The sequence below is a fragment of the Eucalyptus grandis genome, chromosome 1 (genome assembly GCF_016545825.1).
Source record: "Eucalyptus grandis isolate ANBG69807.140 chromosome 1, ASM1654582v1, whole genome shotgun sequence".
Taxonomy (NCBI): domain Eukaryota; kingdom Viridiplantae; phylum Streptophyta; class Magnoliopsida; order Myrtales; family Myrtaceae; genus Eucalyptus; species Eucalyptus grandis.
The window spans coordinates 27,077,974-27,096,261 of record NC_052612.1 but is presented as its reverse complement, the minus strand read 5'-3'; the positions used below and the strand labels follow the sequence as shown (position 1 = coordinate 27,096,261).

The 18,288-nt window shown below is 41.9% G+C and overlaps 1 protein-coding gene, 2 long non-coding RNA genes and 1 other non-coding gene across 4 annotated transcripts; 2 read left to right on the top strand and 2 right to left on the bottom strand.

Moving 5' to 3' along the window:
• The first annotated feature begins 338 nt into the window (after positions 1-338).
• On the top strand, positions 339-2,708 carry LOC104435791 (mitochondrial import inner membrane translocase subunit TIM14-1). The gene is made up of 3 exons (XM_010048497.3): positions 339-484; positions 1,697-1,878; positions 2,148-2,708. Exons 1-3 carry the CDS (start codon positions 482-484, stop codon positions 2,299-2,301), a joined length of 339 nt encoding a protein of 112 aa, XP_010046799.1. The 5' UTR covers positions 339-481; the 3' UTR covers positions 2,302-2,708.
• A 1,017-nt stretch (positions 2,709-3,725) lies between these two features.
• Positions 3,726-9,956, bottom strand: LOC104435795. The gene is made up of 7 exons (XR_005550622.1): positions 9,817-9,956; positions 8,989-9,436; positions 7,418-7,609; positions 7,061-7,300; positions 5,907-6,124; positions 5,030-5,283; positions 3,726-4,352 (listed from the first exon to the last, which is right to left on the bottom strand). It is a non-coding gene; the product is annotated as an uncharacterized LOC104435795 (transcript).
• A 114-nt stretch (positions 9,957-10,070) lies between these two features.
• On the top strand, positions 10,071-11,934 carry LOC120292990. The gene is made up of 3 exons (XR_005550624.1): positions 10,071-10,199; positions 11,384-11,551; positions 11,652-11,934. It is a non-coding gene; the product is annotated as an uncharacterized LOC120292990 (long non-coding RNA).
• An 821-nt stretch (positions 11,935-12,755) lies between these two features.
• Positions 12,756-14,462, bottom strand: LOC120289347. Its single transcript, XR_005547278.1, has 2 exons — positions 14,327-14,462; positions 12,756-12,988 (listed from the first exon to the last, which is right to left on the bottom strand). It is a non-coding gene; the product is annotated as an uncharacterized LOC120289347 (long non-coding RNA).
• Between the last annotated feature and the right edge of the window lie 3,826 nt (positions 14,463-18,288).

Below are 18,288 nucleotides of genomic sequence, written 5' to 3'. Positions count from 1 at the left end.
TGCGAGGTCGCCCGAAGCTCCGACGAAGATCACGTAGGTCGCGCGTCTCTTTACGCCCGGAGAAGATGAACAGTGTCGACAAGGGCACGCATCCGGAAAATCCAAAAATTCGTGAGGATAATTTTGGGAAAAAAAAAAAGTGTGAACAGTGCGGGCGTGGCATGCCGAAAATGCCGAAAGCCCAAGGGTCTCCCCTGCCTCAAGCTTTCAGCCTTCAAAATGCAAACTTTCAGCTAAGGATCTTTAGAAATTTTTTTCCCAAACGCCTGTTTTTAGCCCAAAGGGCTTTGGAAGCCCAAAGTAACTTTGAAAAGTCGAATCCAAACGCAGCCAGAGTCCCCCAGCGCTCCGGTCCGTTTCCACCGTAGCAGAGCCGGAGGAGAAACCCTAACCTCTCTCTCTCTCTCTCTCTCTCTCTGCGCGCTCCGGTCCTTGTCCACCGCTACGCGAGACCCTCTCTCTCTCTCTCTCTCTCTCTCTAATGGTAAGCATGCACGACCTGTTCTTCAATTTTCGTCCCCTCGATTGAGTTCGCGCATTCGATCCTGTTCAATTGAAATGTTTTCCCTTTTCGCGAGCTGGGTGTTGAATCCTGTTTTCTTTGCTGGTGCTATGTATGTGGAGCTGAATGCTCTTATGGTTTCTGAGAAAATTTGCGGAGAAAGAATGGGTTTTTAGTCGTGGGTACTTTGAGGTCGTCGAAGTGGCGTGAAATTCGCATTAGCTGAGTGCCCGTATGGTTGCTGAGAAATTTTGCAGAGAAAGAATAGATTTTTCTCTTTTATTTGTCTTTTCTCGTTTTGCCATCCATCTACTGTTTTCAAGTGAACATAAAGCTGCAGGGTCTCAATTAAGGGTACTTCGTGAATGCTTTCGCAGCCTTGTTGTCGAGGAACCTAAATGCTCGTGACGGTCGGTATGAATTGTCACTGTGTCCTTTCCATTAAGTGCATCGGTTGATTCCTTGTTTTTGTGTGAATTGGAGGAATTTCTAGTGTCGTAAAAGATCGAGAAGAAATAGTTGAAGAGCTAGAGTCGGGAAGAGGTGAAGAAAGGGGGTTCGATACCTTGATTGTTTTGTGTTATGGATGGAGTCGATAGAGCATTCACTTGATAGTGGCGATCGCAAGATATGAAAGTCGTCAGTTCGTGCTTTTGATACATGTGAATCTGAATCGCCACCTTGTTTCATCACCTTCTTTTTTCCCCGAACTTCTACATTGTCTCATTCTTTACATTCCTTCAATAACACAGAAAATGGAGCTTTTCCTTCAAGAGTAGCTTCAACAACCTATACTTGTTCCTTTGCTAGTCGAGTTGTTCTTGACCTGTATAAACTGAGTCTACTCCCGATTGCTCCCCTCTTTGATTTTGCTATAATAGTCCTTTTGTTTTCTCTGTCTTTTGTTTATTTGTTCATTTGACATGTGATGTCGATAAGATCTATTTAGCTCTCTGTGGTGTAATTGCTATCTCTCAGTGCTAATCTAGACAGTAGTAAGTGAAGTATTGAGAATAAAAACTATTGTCAAGCTTTTTTAAGATATTCTGCCTACATTAGTTATATCACTCTTTAGCTCTTGTGTGCACATGCTTTGCACGAGAAAAGTGGCAACTTCTCAATCAATTGAGTTGGTACTTAGCTTGCAGCAATAAACTTCGGTATCTCTGAAGCTTATGATAAAATTTGAATCAGGCAACTACTCCCCTGATCGCGGGGATTGCAATAGCAGCTGCTGCATACGCGGGTAGATATGGCATCCAAGCATGGCAAGCCTTCAAGGCAAGACCACCTACGGCGACAATGCGCCGATTTTACGACGGCGGCTTCCAACCCACCATGACAAGAAGGGAAGCAGCTCTGATACTCGGTGTCAGGTTAGCCTCATACAAATTAACAGGCTTGTTATAATATTCTAATTCGTGAAAAGTGCCTATGCTGTATTTATGAATTTGATTTCATTTGCTCAAGCAAGTAGTGTGTAGATTATCATGGAAGACTGCATATTTGCTTGTGTATCATTCATGATCTGAAATTGTAGATTTTGACGGGTGAAATCTTCAGTTTGATGAGCAAGTCCAATCTAATACTCCACATGCCACCGCATCTTCTGTTTATCTACCTGAAATTTTGTTTTCCCCAACAGAGAAAGAACTCCGACAGATAAGATCAGGGAAGCGCATAGGAGAGTTATGGTTGCAAATCATCCAGATGCCGGCGGTAGCCATTATTTAGCTTCTAAAATCAATGAAGCTAAAGATGTGATGCTTGGAAAAACTAAAAGCGGGTCTGCATTTTGACGACCTTTTCTGCGAGGCTGCATTCTTGGGTTCTTGTTTTCTGCAAGGCCGCCTTTTTGGATTCCTGATGGATCGATACTGGTTTAACTCAATTTGTCGACATTGAGTAAGTGGCGACGGAAATTCTCTTCTTCTTTTTCTCAGTAATCAACCCACAGGAACTGGGTCTTTCTTCTGCGGCATGAAGATTATAGATTGGCCTATAATTCGTTGGAGAGCCATTTGTTTCTCTTCGGATTTTTTGTAGTTTACATTGTTCCGATTATAGTTTACCAGTCGCCAGTGTGTACCACATATAAAAAGGTCTTGTATTTTTGGTTTCTTACTCCCCCTAAGGATAATCACGCATTTTCACATGGTGATGTGAGAAAAATGTGCAATCTCATACATCTAGGGCTTTCTCTCTACCTTTTACGGGCTAATTTTGCAATTTCAGAGTCTCCCTTTTTTTCCATCAAGAAGACGTTCCATAAAATTAAACCTCAAAAGCAACATAAGATGAAGTAGGTTAGCATAATCTAAACTTATTTATGCAAGGATGATTGTCTGTCCATGGATATTAAATTGCAATTTTAAAATTTTCTTTTAGCTAAAAGGAGTCGTAAGATGCAGCTTTTGTTCTTGAATTGAAAGAAATATTTAATTATCCAACAAACATTGTTACTTAATGCAGTGACATGTTTTTTGAGTAACTAAATAGAAACATATTATATTTTTTAATGCATAATTTTCTTGTGGAATGCGTAACTATGAATAATAAACGATGATTTGTTTATGTCAAACAACATTGGACTTATATTTTGTCGGTTCTACCTTGGAGTGACGAAAGTTGTAATAATTGATACTTCCAAGTAAGATTACTATGCAATTTCTGTATGCCAAATCATAATGATCAAATTTTCATTACTCAAATCAGGAAAGTGTTCAATCATATTTGAAGAATTTAGAAACTAAATACCAAAAGATCAAAGAGGAGCCCGTGCATTTCTCGAGCCCAGAAACTAGTGAAGTGAAAAAGCATAGTCGTACCTCCGATTTTAAATCGAAATTGCGGGTTCTAACCGATGACGATTCTTGTTCGGCATTATTGGCTCAACTACTCCTCCCCTTTCCTTTTCGCTAGTTTGCCATATCATAATAGCGGTCGTAGGTGAACTAGGATCCCTATGCGACTCCTTTGGAAATATTACCTTATTTCATTTCCTTTTACGGATTACTCAACCGTTCTAACTTAGTTCAGGACACATTCAGGAAAGAAGACGCATTCGTACACCGACAATTTCGACTGTTCTGGCATCACGCGTTGACCAGCCACTTCATGGCGGTTAGCTACTCATCTTGAGAAGTAGAGATTATTTTCTTGCGACATCTTGGCAAAAGGGGGCAAAATCCACATCGAAGCTCTACATGGTGAATCAGCAAGATAGAGGAAGAAACAAAGATCGATGAGAGGGCCCATTGTATGTCTGGGTCGATCCCACATATGGTCTATCTCTTGGTACAAAGAAGGAACGATACCTCTCTAATGATTTATTTTAGATCTGTTTGATTTGAAATGATGCAGCATTGCGCATCCCAAGTAGATTTGAGATTAGCAATTCTGAATACAAAATTCCAGAGGGTATAGTAAATGCCCCGCTATATCGATTCCTTGCTATAAAAAGCTCCTCCAAAATGCCTGCCTCCCTGAGTAAGAAGCCGAGATTTCATGAAGATCCCGCCTCTGCAGCTCCAAAAAGAATGGAGAACTCTGTGGTATTTACAAGAAAACATTTCAGTTTTGAAGCAAGGTTTGTCATCACGAGGTGTGCGTGTCATTCTAGGGCGGGATTCACAATCGACGGCTCCTCGACAATATCCACTTCCACCTTCTTGTCTAGCGGCCCTTGAGGGACTCCAAAAAGAGTCGAAAGTAATTGTCGATGGCACTCATCACAGAAAAAGAAAAAGGAGAAGTGGCCTTCATCTGGAAGCCTGTGGATGGTGGCTTGAGGCAGAAGTCGGGAGATGCAATCAGCCATTGATGGTGGGACCACTTCATCGTCCATTCCCTGCATAGCACCAACATAAATCAAACGTTTCATGCATTAAACATCAGTAGTGGTCCGTCTGCAAGATCACCCACCAACGGAACCAGAATTCCAAGCTCCAAATCTAAGTTTCATTTTCGTATGCTCCTTACTTCTTGTGAAGTGTAGTTGGACCAGCACAAGTGATACGTAACGACAAATATGACAAAGGTTAAGAAGAAAAGCTAAATCGACGTTTTCCTGCAACCTACAAGACAGACCTAAAACTTTCTCGAGTATTTATGCATATCAGGATATGCACACTGCAAGTGTAAGAAAGAATCTTAAGATACTCTAAACTTCATAATGTAGCTCAATATCTGACTAACCCAGGCATTCTAGTGATTAATTCAACTCCCAACTCCCCAGGACTCCATGAGAATATTGCAACCAAATACAGCTGAGAATTTCTCAGACCTGCCACCCGAAACTCATTTGCAGTAGGGACAAACCACAAGAGGCAACTGAAGAGTGAATAGCAGAGGCCCTGTGTGTGTGTGAGTGCATGTGTCCTTTTTGCATTCATTCGTATTGGATTCTCCCACAAAGGGATCAATTTTGAAAACATAAAACCCACTGATATCACGATGAGGTGGTTATATTTGCACCAGTGCTTCAAAACATCACAAAGTGGTATAAAAGAGAAAAATGGTCCCAACCTGCCACAAGTGTATGGGACTAAGAAATCCAGCCAATTCACAGTCTGCCTGGCTGTACATAGATTTTAGCCATGGAAGAATGCCTTTATGTTGGCATTTTCTCTGAACCTGAAGATCTGTCAAGCTGAAACCCCACTTTGACACCTGTAGCACAAATTCCTCAGTGAATGGTGATATATCACCTGACGGATTGATTCTTCCACGTTCCGATGCCAAAATTCTTCAAATTGTGGTTGTTGGATCAAAGCTTCATCCTGAATAAACCAGTTCCAAGAATTACATAGCGGTCGAGTGCTTCAACACTATCTGCTCCATCCAAGGAAATAAATGTAACTTTATGCTATTACAATATATCAGCAGGAGAAGGCCCATAGGAGACATTGTCAGCCTTCTGCCTAATGATGACGTTTTCGGTGCATATGACTAGATATTATTTGCATTGTACTAATAAGGACTCGGAAATTTATCAGGTGGGATCCAAAAGAACACCTTAACCCATTTGGGTAATACCCATTTTTTTCCCAGAGACACCTCCACTTTCTTAAATACGTTAATGCAAGGTTCTCAACAAATGCCGTAAATTTTCAGCTATGAGAAATCCCATTTTCAATAAACAAAACACTTGAATTTCAAGAATGATATGGCACAGCAAAAGAAATATAAATATGGAAATTACTTATTCTAGCTAAGCAAACAGTTTTGGAGCAGCTAATATTTTGTACTTCCTATTCCTATGTATAATCTCAGTCAACAAAGCATGTAAACCTTGGTCCTTCACATCTCATTTACTAGCAACAACTGCAAGCGTTGCTAAGTAAAAACCATTGGTGGAGTTTCAATAATGGTTCCACAATAATATCTTGAGCTTCTATCTCACCTTCTTTGCCATGGATAAGGACAGCCAATCACTAATTGAACCATGAACTCCAGAGAAAAACTTCCGCCGGAACAGAATTGAAAGAAGTTTAGGAAACCTCTGAGCAAGACCATAAGTTAGTTTTCTCCTCTGCACCCACTTTGCCCATGTCCGAGAGCTTTCATCCTTTGTCATACGAGGCTCGTATGGATTGATCATTGGTGCGACCATAGCTGCACCTGTGGAGTCATCAAAGAAACACAAAAAAATAATGTTATACCTTTTCAGTTCTTTGATAAACAATGATTTACATGCATTCATGTAAATGACCACAGGCTGTCCAGTCACTTATCATCTTTTATACTATGCGTCCACCTCTCTTCATTTGGGAATACTTAGCTTTCTGTACTCATCTGATTCTAGTATCCCTTTTCCTTATCTTCTGCCTTCATATGGGGGATGGCTGCGTGTTCAACCTCAAAAGTTACTCATGAAGTAGTTGAGTTGGTCGTTATGACACATGCTGTTTCGCCAAGCGTTTTTAACTATGAAAACTGACAGTGATATTCCTGCCCAGCTATTACAGACTATCTAGACAGCATAGTATTGTGAACATTGTCCACCCATGGAGTCCCCCAAAAGACAATCCCTCATGTTCCCCTGTCAAACTTCGATGCATTGATTCTAGACTGTCATTTTCATGCCTTGACGTAATCTTTCGCATACTTCAGTCACAGAGAATGTATCTTGGTTCATGTTGTTAATTACATGAATGACCATGTAAGCTTCACCCGGGAGCTTTCAGGTAATTACCAGCTCACTCAAAGCAAATATGTGAGATACTAAAAAGATTTGACAAGGGGATGGTTGGGAAACAAAATTATAGGGATTACTTCTCTTTTTCTTTTTATATGGAAGACACAAATAAAATTATTACATCAGCTTGGAGAATCTAATTCTTTTACCGAAGCAATCAACCAAGACTCCAAAGGTGTAATTCATATCATAGAAAAAGGGATTCTGAGATAATCCTGATGTGAAAACAAGAATGACCATTTTCACAACTTCATGAAGGATGGATGAATTCTGGTCTTGCCATCGTTCAACTAAAGCCAATCATTACACAGAAAGTAGACAAGCAAAATAACATTCAACATTAAAAGCAGTGGACATACCTGCAACCCTGTCGGGGATATACCTGAGTGCTGCCCAAGCATGCATGCATGCGCTAGAGAAGCAAAGCACCCAGAACTTGTCAGTAGCATCAACAGCATTGGCTAGATATGACATGTCCAAGGCTGAGGAGTTCAGGTTTCTCCCTGGATGAGGATCGCTCTCTCCAAAACCAGGAAGATCGTAGGTGACCAAACGGACACCAAACTCTTCCAGCAAAGATGCCTTTATTCCAGGAATACCTTTCACAAATAAGTTTTAAAAAAGTATATGAAAATTAGTCATTATGCATAAGGATGTAGAGGAAAGCACAAACCAGCAAAAGAGATATGATGACAAACAAGCCTGGTTATGTCTACCTGCCAGTCTGGAGAAAAGAAAAGGATGTGGAGTGACGATGGTGAATCTAGCCCTATCAGCAGGGACACCTTGCTCACCATATGCAATATGTCTGCCATCTGGGAGTTGCACACGGATAGCGCTAGAAGGATGTTTTTGCACTTTCTTTACATCCGGGGTGAAACTATCATTAGTTGTATTGACACTCAGTGCTGCAGAAAGCCCACAAAACTGTTATCCAGGAGACTGCGGGTAATGGAAATTAACAAAGAAGCAATGCCTCAAAAATCATGAAGTCCCTTTACCAAGAGTATCATTTTACCAGAAGTATATCATTGATATCCAGAAAGCTTGCTGAGCCTAGAAAATTACAACAGCAGAAACAGGAGGACAAGTTGGAGGAGGAAGGAGGAGATTAGTGCTTCATCAAATCTTAATTCAAATCTTTATCCCTAATAGGGTACTTGATATGACCATTAAAGTACCTGCCAAGATTAGTACTTAATGTTCCCTCAATCTCAGAAAGTTGTAACCCACAAAAAGTGTGATGATCCAAAATTATGCTCAGATGATGGCATATATCACTCCTAGAAAGAAAGCTCTCAAGAAATGTGCAGAATATTGCATGTGCAAGCTCTCCACAGACTGAAGGAGCTTGAGCTCATCACGCATGCAGTAATTGCCCACTCAGTCACTCTTCCGGTGGTCTGTCACTCACAATGCCTCTTTAACCAATGTAAATCTTATTGAAACATATTGTCGTCTCAGAAATGGATGCTATTACGAGTAATGACTACTCAGAAAGGTAGTCATTTAACATTCAGGTCTCGCAGACTCTGTATTATCAATCAAAACATGATGGTCAATTTTTGAATGGTTTTGTATTTGTCCCAGTTGTGCTCTTGGACAAAAAAAGAAAATAAAAAAAATAAAAAAAAGAGTCCCAAAGAAGATTCCTGGCGTATATTGGCAAAATTACCCTGCCTTTGGAAACAAGTTACTTTTGGACATTTCCTTAATGGAACCACACTGATGACCAAGCCCACCCTTATGTTACTTTTGGACATTTCCTTAATGCAATCACACTGATGACCCAGCCTTATGCTCTAGATGACTGCAATGCAAACTTGAATCATGCAATTGACAAGTCCAGAGAGTTGTTAGTAAGGTATCAAGGGGTTAGATGATGTTACTGCGACTAGAAGATCTCCCCACCTTCAGCCAACCCAAAGATTTGGCGGACCAGAACTCAATTTTACTGTTCAAAAGCTTCCTTTAGCCAAAAAAGGAAAAAACTAAATTTTGATGCTTCGTACGCAAATCCCATTATATTCAGTAGGACAGAATCGAGCAACGATTTTCACATGACCAACTAAGAGCAAAGCCAACGACAAACATAGTTACAGTAATTGCCACGTGATCTTGCCAGAACGATTGCAATCATGATGCAATTCCCGAAGGGAAAACAACCAGCACTCTCGTACTCAAAGTTCCTACTGAACAGCAAGAAGGACGACAACTTTTTTTAATCGATCCAAGAAATGCCTCACGAGAAAGTGATCCAACTCGAAGAACAAACATGCAGTAGTACCTGCTAGAGCGAGCATAAAGACGAACAGTATCACCGGCCACGCCAGCGCCGGATCTCTATCCTCCGGCAGGTACTCGTTTAAAAACTTCAATCTGCCGGTGACCTTCGCGCACGGCTTCCCGAGCTTCTGAACCACGAAGGAGTCCTCGGTGATCAAGCTCTGCTGCACGATGTCCCTGAATCCTTTCCCCAGCTCCCACAGCATCTCGCCCCACGCCCCCAGGAACTCCTTCGCCTGGTCCACGAAGCTCTCCGGCCGAGCCGGCTCGTCGTCGACCGCCGCCGGGGACGCGAATCCCGCGGCGGCCTTCCTCCGGCCGACCGACCCGGCGGAGACCTCGAACGGATCGTTAGCGTATCGAGCCGCCTCGCCGTCGTCCGGGAAGCTCGCCAGGTCCTCCGGCCAGGAGTGAGCCGCAGACGACCTCGCGCCGGTCGCCATCAGAAGCTACGCCAACGCCCAAAAAAAAAAAAAAAATACACTCAGCGTCGCAGCGACGGAGAGGAATCAATCCGAGCGTCGCTTTCGGTCGGTGACCTGTGCATCACGCAAAGTATAAGTGACAGAGAGAGACGGAGACGGGGAGAAGCTTGTTATTATAATGGTTTCAGTGACGAGGCAGGGGGAGACTTTACAGGCGTGACAGTGAAGCGAAGCTCCATTACTTTAAACAGGTCAAAAAGGCGAAACCCTAACCGACCACCATTGACGACGAATCGAAAGGAACAAAAAACAAAAAAAAAAGGAAAAAACGGAAGGATCAAGGAGAATCCATGAGCGGCCATTGGTCCGAGCTCTGCTCATCCTTTCCTCTTTCCTACACCTACCGCCGCCACTGATGCTGACGCCGCAACCGCCGGCTCGCCATTGCTCCTTTTCTCTCTCTCTCTCTCTGGTTTGATGCTCGGTCAGTGTCGCTGGAGCTTCCTTTCCGCCATTGGCGTTTACCTCCGCCAGCTCTGTTTTTGTTTTTCTCGACTTTCGCTTCGTGGGGAGGAGAGAGAGAGAGAGGAGGCGGGGAGGCGAGGGCGAATGCCGACCGTGCGATCGATCCGCTCCTAAATGGACGGTGCTGTGTCCTCCGCGTCATCGGCTCCTGCGCCGTGCGCTCGACGGTGGGGAACCGGCTCGGACGGCTCGCGTCGGGTGGTCCAGAGAGAAACGTGGCGATGACGAGACTGACGCTTTTTTGTCTTTTTCTTTTTTCTAGGTAAATTGGTGTTTTTTTTTTTTCAATTAAATGGACAATGAGCTCAAATTTAGCTTAATTTCAATTAAGCGCTTGGTTTGATTCATCGTGCGTCCAATTCAAAACGTATTTTACTCAAGATAAGATCGGATAAGACGCCTCTATTAGTAATGGAGCCGGGAATTTATTGAAGATAAGATATTTAATCAAAATAAAATAAAATTCCAACTCTCCATAATCAAGTTCCACACGTCACTTATAATCCGACCCTTTTAGGGAAACTCATCAAACAAGTGGATTAGATTAGGTTTGAGTCAAACCATAAATGACCCAAATAAAATAAAATCTGTTTTGACTCATTTTTTACAATGTAAATTTAGGGCGTGCATATAAGCATTATACTTTATTCTAAGATTATTTTTATATTCCACACTTATTTTTATAATATAAATCAATTTGTTAATATAATTTCATTTTTTTATTTTTAAAATAAATTTTTAATAAAGATTTAGAATAAAAATGAAATATAAAATTTTCTACTTCTCTATTTATATAATAGAAATGAAAATAAAAACTATTTTCATCAATCATCCTCACTACTATCCAATCGCCCACTCGTCGCTACCACTCGCCATCTGCCACTATTGGTCCCCGCCTCTGCCGCCACCGCCTGCCTGCCCCTCCCCCTATCACCCCCGCCACCCGCCAATTGTTGTCACCGCCACCACCACCATCACCCCCCGGTCACCCCACTACTGGTCATTGCTGCCCACTACCACCGCCATTGGTCACCACCAGTTGCCCCACACCATTTGCCATTGCCCGAGAGAAAGAAATTATATATCGTTATCAAACGGTCTCATCTAGCTTATTTTGCCCACTTCCATGAAAATACGTTCACTACGAAAACTCATAACTAAACTGAGATGATTGAAGAAACACGAGTCATATAAATTTGAAGAAAGAATCATATAAATAGGTTAGATCAAAGTAAGTTGTAAACTCATTTATAACATATTTAACACTCATATTGCCTCTAAACTTATTTATAACCCATTTACTTAATATACTTAACCAATTTATGACCCATTTTAACACCTAGTTAAGAAATGAGTTTATGACCATTTTGATGGATCAATTTTTGGATTGGACTTCCTAATGTTCTATTTTCTTATACTTGTTTTGTTGGGTTATTTGTGATTTAGGCACATGTGATTTTAAATTGTACAAATGATTCTGTGGTTGTGCTGGAGGTACTGAGGCCAAAGCAACCGAGATCTGCCCATTAGAGCCGGAATTCAGCTGATTAAGGAATTGGAAGGAGATTTCGCGTCTGTTCCTAATGATGGCCGGCTGAACTTCATGGAAGAAATGTAAGCTCTTTTCTTCCATGCTTGGTACTTAAATTTTCCTTTCATTGTTATTACGCCTGATCACTCACTTCGAATTGCCCTATCCCATTATGGGTCCAAGTGCTTACTGCAGGATTTGGTCGTGAGGTCGGAGATGTTCCTGGGGCCTTAAGCTTGCGACTAGATCGTCAGCTAATGTCAACTCAATAGGTCTAGGATGCTGTTTCCGGTCGATGTCGGTATCTTCCTCTCTTTCCTTTTCTCTGTAGTCCGGTTCTTTATGGAGACTAGCTTGTGTGAATTAGCATTAATTCATCATCCAAGCTTGTGGAATCGACTTTCATCAACTATTACTTCGATAGTATATGATACTTAATGCTAGATTCATGGTAGATGAATTTCCATGTGGAATCGCGAATCTATTCATTGGTGATGCATTCTACTATTCCATTTTAGGCCGAACGCTCCAAAGGGTGCTTCTTTCTTTGCTCAAAGATTAGTAGCAGCAGTTCTCTATAGCATTTTCAGTTGCCTGTTTATATCAAGATGTGGTACTGTTGAAAGGGGACTGACTGAATGGATCTAACCATTTACTTGGGTGCCATTTTTTGGATGTTAAAAAGTTGGTCTGGTTCTAGTCTAACAATCGTGTCATGCCGCGTCTGTGTCGGATTAGGGATGGTCCAACGGTTGTACTTATAGCATGGGTCGTTGGTAATACGGTAAACTGTCCACGGAGACAACCTCAACCATTGGACCCCGATTACATAAGGTACATCCTCGTCTAGATTTGAGGGCACATGTTATGATTTTTCTTCTTTCTGTCTACAGACCCAAGTTCAAACAAGAGTTTCTCCAAACGGAAATGCTCCTAACGATAGAACTATGAGAACTATGAGAGCAATTTGAAAGTCAAGGACTTCTTGTCACTGCAAGGAGAATGACTTAAAATGGTCGGTCCACCATTCATTCACTCTTTGTGACCCAAGGGAGGTGGTCACAAGGGGTCTTATGCATTTGTCATGAGTCGGCAGTTCTTTAGTTGTTAAACAATTGGTGCGATGCCCAGTGAGCGAAACCTTCAATCAAAAGTTGTTCCAAAAAATAATACGACGAATAGAATAAGGTCTTAGTACGCTAAATTTAATTTTTTTAGGCTCAACAGCTGGTTTCAACCTGTCATAATCGTAATAGAAGAGCAACATCAGCTTCTAATCAATCTATAAAGCCAAATCCACCTTCAAATTTCTTAAGAAATATATTAGTTCAATACTAGAACTCTTAAGATACCTACTTCTATGGATCTGTTTATTTATTTGCATCACTCACTCTTTACTCCATAATTTCAAGCTCCGCTTATAAGGATCGCGAGTACAGGAAAATCACACGCCTCGACACATTCCTGTCAACTCACATGGCTTCTGTTATCTGACGACTCTTGCAGAAGTGAGATCCGCCCTGGAGGGAGAGAGAGAGGGACTTAGGGTGCGTTTGGGAACTACTTTTGGGGAATGTCTTTAGGAAAATGCAAATACCTTTGACTTAAAGGTGTTTTCCAAAATGCAACCGTGTTTGGTAAATTGCACTTTGAAAGCTCTTTGTAAAGTATTTTGAGCAAAATAGCGTTTGGGAAATTACATTTGCAAAAGATCTTTGTGGTAAAAAAAAAAAAATTATCAAAAAGAAAATTAAAAAAATTGACCAAAAGGGCGAGTGGCCGCCGGCGACCTTCGGCGACCTCTCCGGCGACCTCCGGTGACGCGGATGAGGGGGCGACGAGGTCGCGCGACCTCCGGGCGACGCCGGATCTGGGGCGGCGAGGTCGCGGGAGGACCTCGCCGCCCGGATCTGGGTCGCGGCGGGTCGCGCGACCGCGCGCCCTCGACCCAGGGCGGCGAGGTCGCGGGAGGTCGCGCGGCCGCCGCCGCGACCCGGATCGGAGGGCCGCGAGGTCGCGCAACCCGGATCGGGCGGCAAGGTCCTCCGCGACCTGCGCCCCCCGGATGGGTCGCGGTGACCCGGACCTTGCCGTGGGTCGCGGCGGTCGCGCCACCGCCCCGGCGTCGCTCGTCGGGCGACGGTCGCCGCGGCCGCTCGCGGAAGAAGAAGCTCGCGGAAGGAGAAGACCGTCTGCCGCCCCAGATCTGGGTTTGCGGTGACCCAGCCCTCGGTCGCGCCACCTCCGGCGTCGGTTGCGCCATCTCCGGCGTCGGTCGCGCCACCCCCCGACGATCGCCGGTCTCTAGCGATGCGCCCATAGCCGCTCCCACAAATCGCCCGGAACCGAATCCCAGAAGATGAACAACGGTTGACACAAGGGCAAGAACCGGAAAACAAAACATTCGTGAGGACATTTCGGAAAAAAAAAAAGTTATGAACAGTGCCGTGTGGGCATGCCGAAAAGCCGAAAGCCCAAGGCAGGTCCCCCTGCCTTGGGCTTTCGGCTTCACACATGCTGGCATTCCCTGAATGCGGGCTCAAATTTTTTCCCAAACGGCCTAGCATTTGGCCAAGTACCTTTAGGCTTCAAAGGGGCTTTGGGAAGTGGTTCCCAAACGCACCCTTATTAGAGTGGTTTCACTGACGATGCAGGTGAGACTTTACAGGCGTGACATTGAAGCGAAGCTCCAGTACTTTAATAGGTCAAAAAAGGCAAAACCGTAACCGACCACCATTGACGACGAATCAAGACCATCCAAGAAAAAGGAAAGAAAGGTAAAACGGAAGGATCAAGAAGAATCGATGAGCGGCCATAGCTCCGAGCTCTGCTCATCTTTTCGGCTTTCCTACACGTACCGCCGCCACTGATGCTGACGCTGCAACCGCCGGTTCGCCATTTTGCCTTCTCTCTCTCTCTCTCTCTCTCTCTCTGGTTTGATGCTCGCTCACCGTCGCTGAAGCTTCCTTTCCTCCATGGCGTTTATCTCCGCGAGCTCCGTTTTTCTTTTTTTGTTTCTCAACTTTCACTTCGGGGAAAGAAGAGAGAGGAGGTGGGGAGGCGAGGGCGAATGCCAACCGTGCGATCGCTCCGCCCGTAAATGGACGGTGCACTGCCTTCCACGTCACCGGCTCCTGCCCCGTGCGCTCCACGGCGGGGAACCGGCTCGGATGGCTCGGACAGCTCGTGTCGGGTGGTCCAGAGAGAAATGTGATGATGACGATGAGACTGGCTTTCTTTTTTTTTTTCTTTTTTTTTTCGGTAAATTGGCATTTTTATCAATTTTTTTTGGTCAATTTTTTATTTCAATTTAATAGACAATGAGCTCAAATTTAGCTTAATTATAATTAAGCGCTCGGTTTGATTCATCGTGCGCCCAATTCAAAACGTATTCCACTCAAAATAATATTGGATAAGACATTTCTATTAGTAATGGAGCCGAGAATTTACTTAAGATAATATCATTAATCAAAATAAAATAAAATTTCACCCCTTACTAGTCAAGTTTTACGCTGCCCATAATTCATCCCTTTTGGATAGATTCATCAAACAGGTAAATCAGGTCAGGTTTAGTCGAGTTATAAATGATTCAATCCAAGTAGATCAATTTAATTCGTCTTAATCCATTTTTCATGTAATGCAAATTTAGTAATTCATATTCGATCTAACTCATATCTAACTCGACTTATATTATTGAAATAATTTCATATTTAATTCAATATGTAGAATTTCACAACCAAACTAAGGTAAGAATGTAGAGTGGAGTGAAGTTGGAAAGGTCAAGGTAAGTTGTAAATCCGTTTATGATGTGACATATTTATAGCTCATTTAATACTTATTTGTTTAAATTTATATATGACTCATTTACTCAAACTCATTAATTACTCATTTAACACAGTTCACAAAATGGGTTTATGGCTAGTTTACATTTGGATTGGACTTTCTAACATTCTATTGTCTCATGCTTCTTCTTTTTTGTTGGGTTATCTATGATTTAGGCACGTAGATTTTAAGCTGTATAAATGATTCTGTGGTTGCGCGGAGGTATTGAGGCCAAAGCAACCGAAATCTGCCCATTAAAGAGAGTGCCGGAGTTCAGATGATCAAGGAATGGGAAGGAGATTGCTGCGTTTGTTCCTAATGACGTCCGGCTGAACTCCATTGAAGAGAATATAAGCTCTTTTCATCCATGCTTCGGACTTGATTTTCCTTTCATTATCGTCATATCTAATCATCCGCTTTGCATTGCCCCATCCCATTATAGGACGACGTGCTTGTTGCTGGATTTGGTCGTAAGGTTCACGCAATCGGGAGATATTCCCGGGGATCGTAAGCTCAACTCGACAGGTCTAGGATGCTGTTTCTGGTCGACGTCAATATCTTCTTCTCTTTCCTTTTCTCTGTGGTCCGGCTCTGTGGAGACTAGCTTCTGTAAATTAGCATCAAATTCATCATCCAAGACTCTGGAATCTACTTTCGTCATCTGTTAGTTCGATAGTATATGATACTTAATTTCGTATTGATGGTAGATGAATTTCTATGTGGAATTGAGTTTCGTCTGGCTGAACACTTTTGCTGTGATGTAATGCGGAAACGCTAACGAATCTTGTAATTAAATCAAATGCAAAATCTCCAAAGAAATAAACAAGGAACAACAAAGACATTAGATATTTACGTAATTTAGTCCGAGTATCAGCACCTACATCACGGGAAGTACCGGCAGATTATAATTCACTATCAAATCAGAGAATTGCAGAATCACAATTATTTACGCACTCGAATATTTCCTACACCTAAATTACACCCGAACCCACAGTATTTAATCTTATAGAGAACTATCTCATGTCTTGAAATTCCAACGTTTCCATGAAGAAAACGCCTCAATTGGATGTAAACTTCATCAGCACAAACGACCGTGTGTTCGAGCCCAAAGCAAAAGCTTTTCCAAAGGGTTGAACCGAGAAGCATCTCGTACGCTACTTTTTTTCTTTTCTTTTCTTTTCTTTTCTTTTCTTGTGCGGATTAAAGGATTCGAAAGGAGTTTTATCCTTTGTTGATCGATCAAATCGCAAAGTAAAGCAAAGACGGCCATTGTCAACTTCACAAAGAAGTCCAATGCTGGGTCAACATGTCAAACTTGGATGATATCCTCCTCCACAAACGACTCTCGCGATTTAATTTTAGAAAAAACAATTAGATAAAGTAAGATATAATCTAACCACATGCTTCGTTTGTTTCACGAAAATATGATATTTCTATAAAATAGTTTTCAAGAAGCTATTTTCATGAAAATGATAATATTTTTCGGTATCCGTCTAAAATCTAAAAATAAACTAGAAAATATTTTTCACTATTTGGTAAGGCAAATATTTTTTTATGCACTCATTTTGATAATTTTTTATTATTTATCAATTTATTTTTAAAAATCTATTTTTTAATTATTTTGCATTATTTTTATTTTTATTTTAAAATCAATGTTTTAGTTTTTAAAATTTTAAAATTTTAAAGTTGATTTTATAATTTTTTTCTTTCTTTTTTTTCTTCTTCTCCTGAGCTAGTCAATGGCCACAATGATCAATCACAAGCTAGCTTGAGGCTCAATCTTGCCAAATCCCAATGAGGCATGAGCTCGCCTAATTGGCCTCTAGCAAGCTAGATCCGTGAGAAGGCAAGGCTCACGCCTCCCCTAAGGTTGCAAGAGGTCAGCAAGGCTCGACCTCACTTGTGATTGATCGTCAACCGGCAACCAACCGAGGAAGAAGGAAAATAAAAAGAAAAGAAAATTAATAAAAATAATTAAAAACTCAATTTTGTAAAAAAAAATTAAAAAGAATAAAATAAAAGAAAAAATAAAAATAAACGGAAAAGGTATTTGGTGAAAAAAGATATGAAAAATGTTTCTCCAACTTGAAAAGCAAAAATGTCTTTTCTTATTTTAGAAGACTTTTCATTGATGAAAATTGCTTTTCGCGGCCAGTTTATTTTCTGTGAATTAGACATCAGAAAATTTGAAAAACGTTTTCCTCCTGAAAGTTAATATACAATTAAGATCCCTTGTGCACAACTACTGGGACTTTCCTTAGACGTCTCATATAATACGAATCAGTCTATCCTCCGATCGAGTAGGGCTAAAACTCGGAACGTAATCTAACAACTTTAAAGGCTGCTACTCTGTTTGTCGAAGATAAGTAACATCAGTTCTCTATAACATTTTGAGTTGCCTGTTTACATCGAAATGTGGTATTGTTGAAAGGGCACTGACTGAATGGATATTACCACCTATTGGGCCGCCATTTTCTGGATGCTAAAGCTTGGCCAGGTTCTAGTCTGACGACTGGCGTTGAGTCGCGTTTGTGTCGGATTAGCGCTAGTGTTCGAACACTAGTTGAATTGAACTTAGTTTGTCAGAGTAGTACGTCTATTTCTACTGTATTATGACGACCCCCTTTTGCGCGAATTTGGCTCGTGTCTATGGAAGATTATGGAAGATGTATGTCTGGCCGAAAATCTCATCAGACCACACTCTTACCTAAGGCAAATCAAAGGCTAGCTCTAGATTGAACCACAATCATTGCATTTAGGACATGTTAACTTACAGTTTAGGATGGTCCAATGGTTGCGCCAATGGGACAGGTTAATTGGTAATATAGCACTTAGCAGACCGTTCATGGGTACAACCTCAATCATTAGACCCTGATCACGTAGGGTACATCATTGTGGGGTCACGTGGGGTTCATCATCGCCGTCCATCAAGGGTTATGATTTTTTTTCTTTTTTGGTCTACGGACTCAAGTCCAAATGGAATGCTCCTAACGAAAGA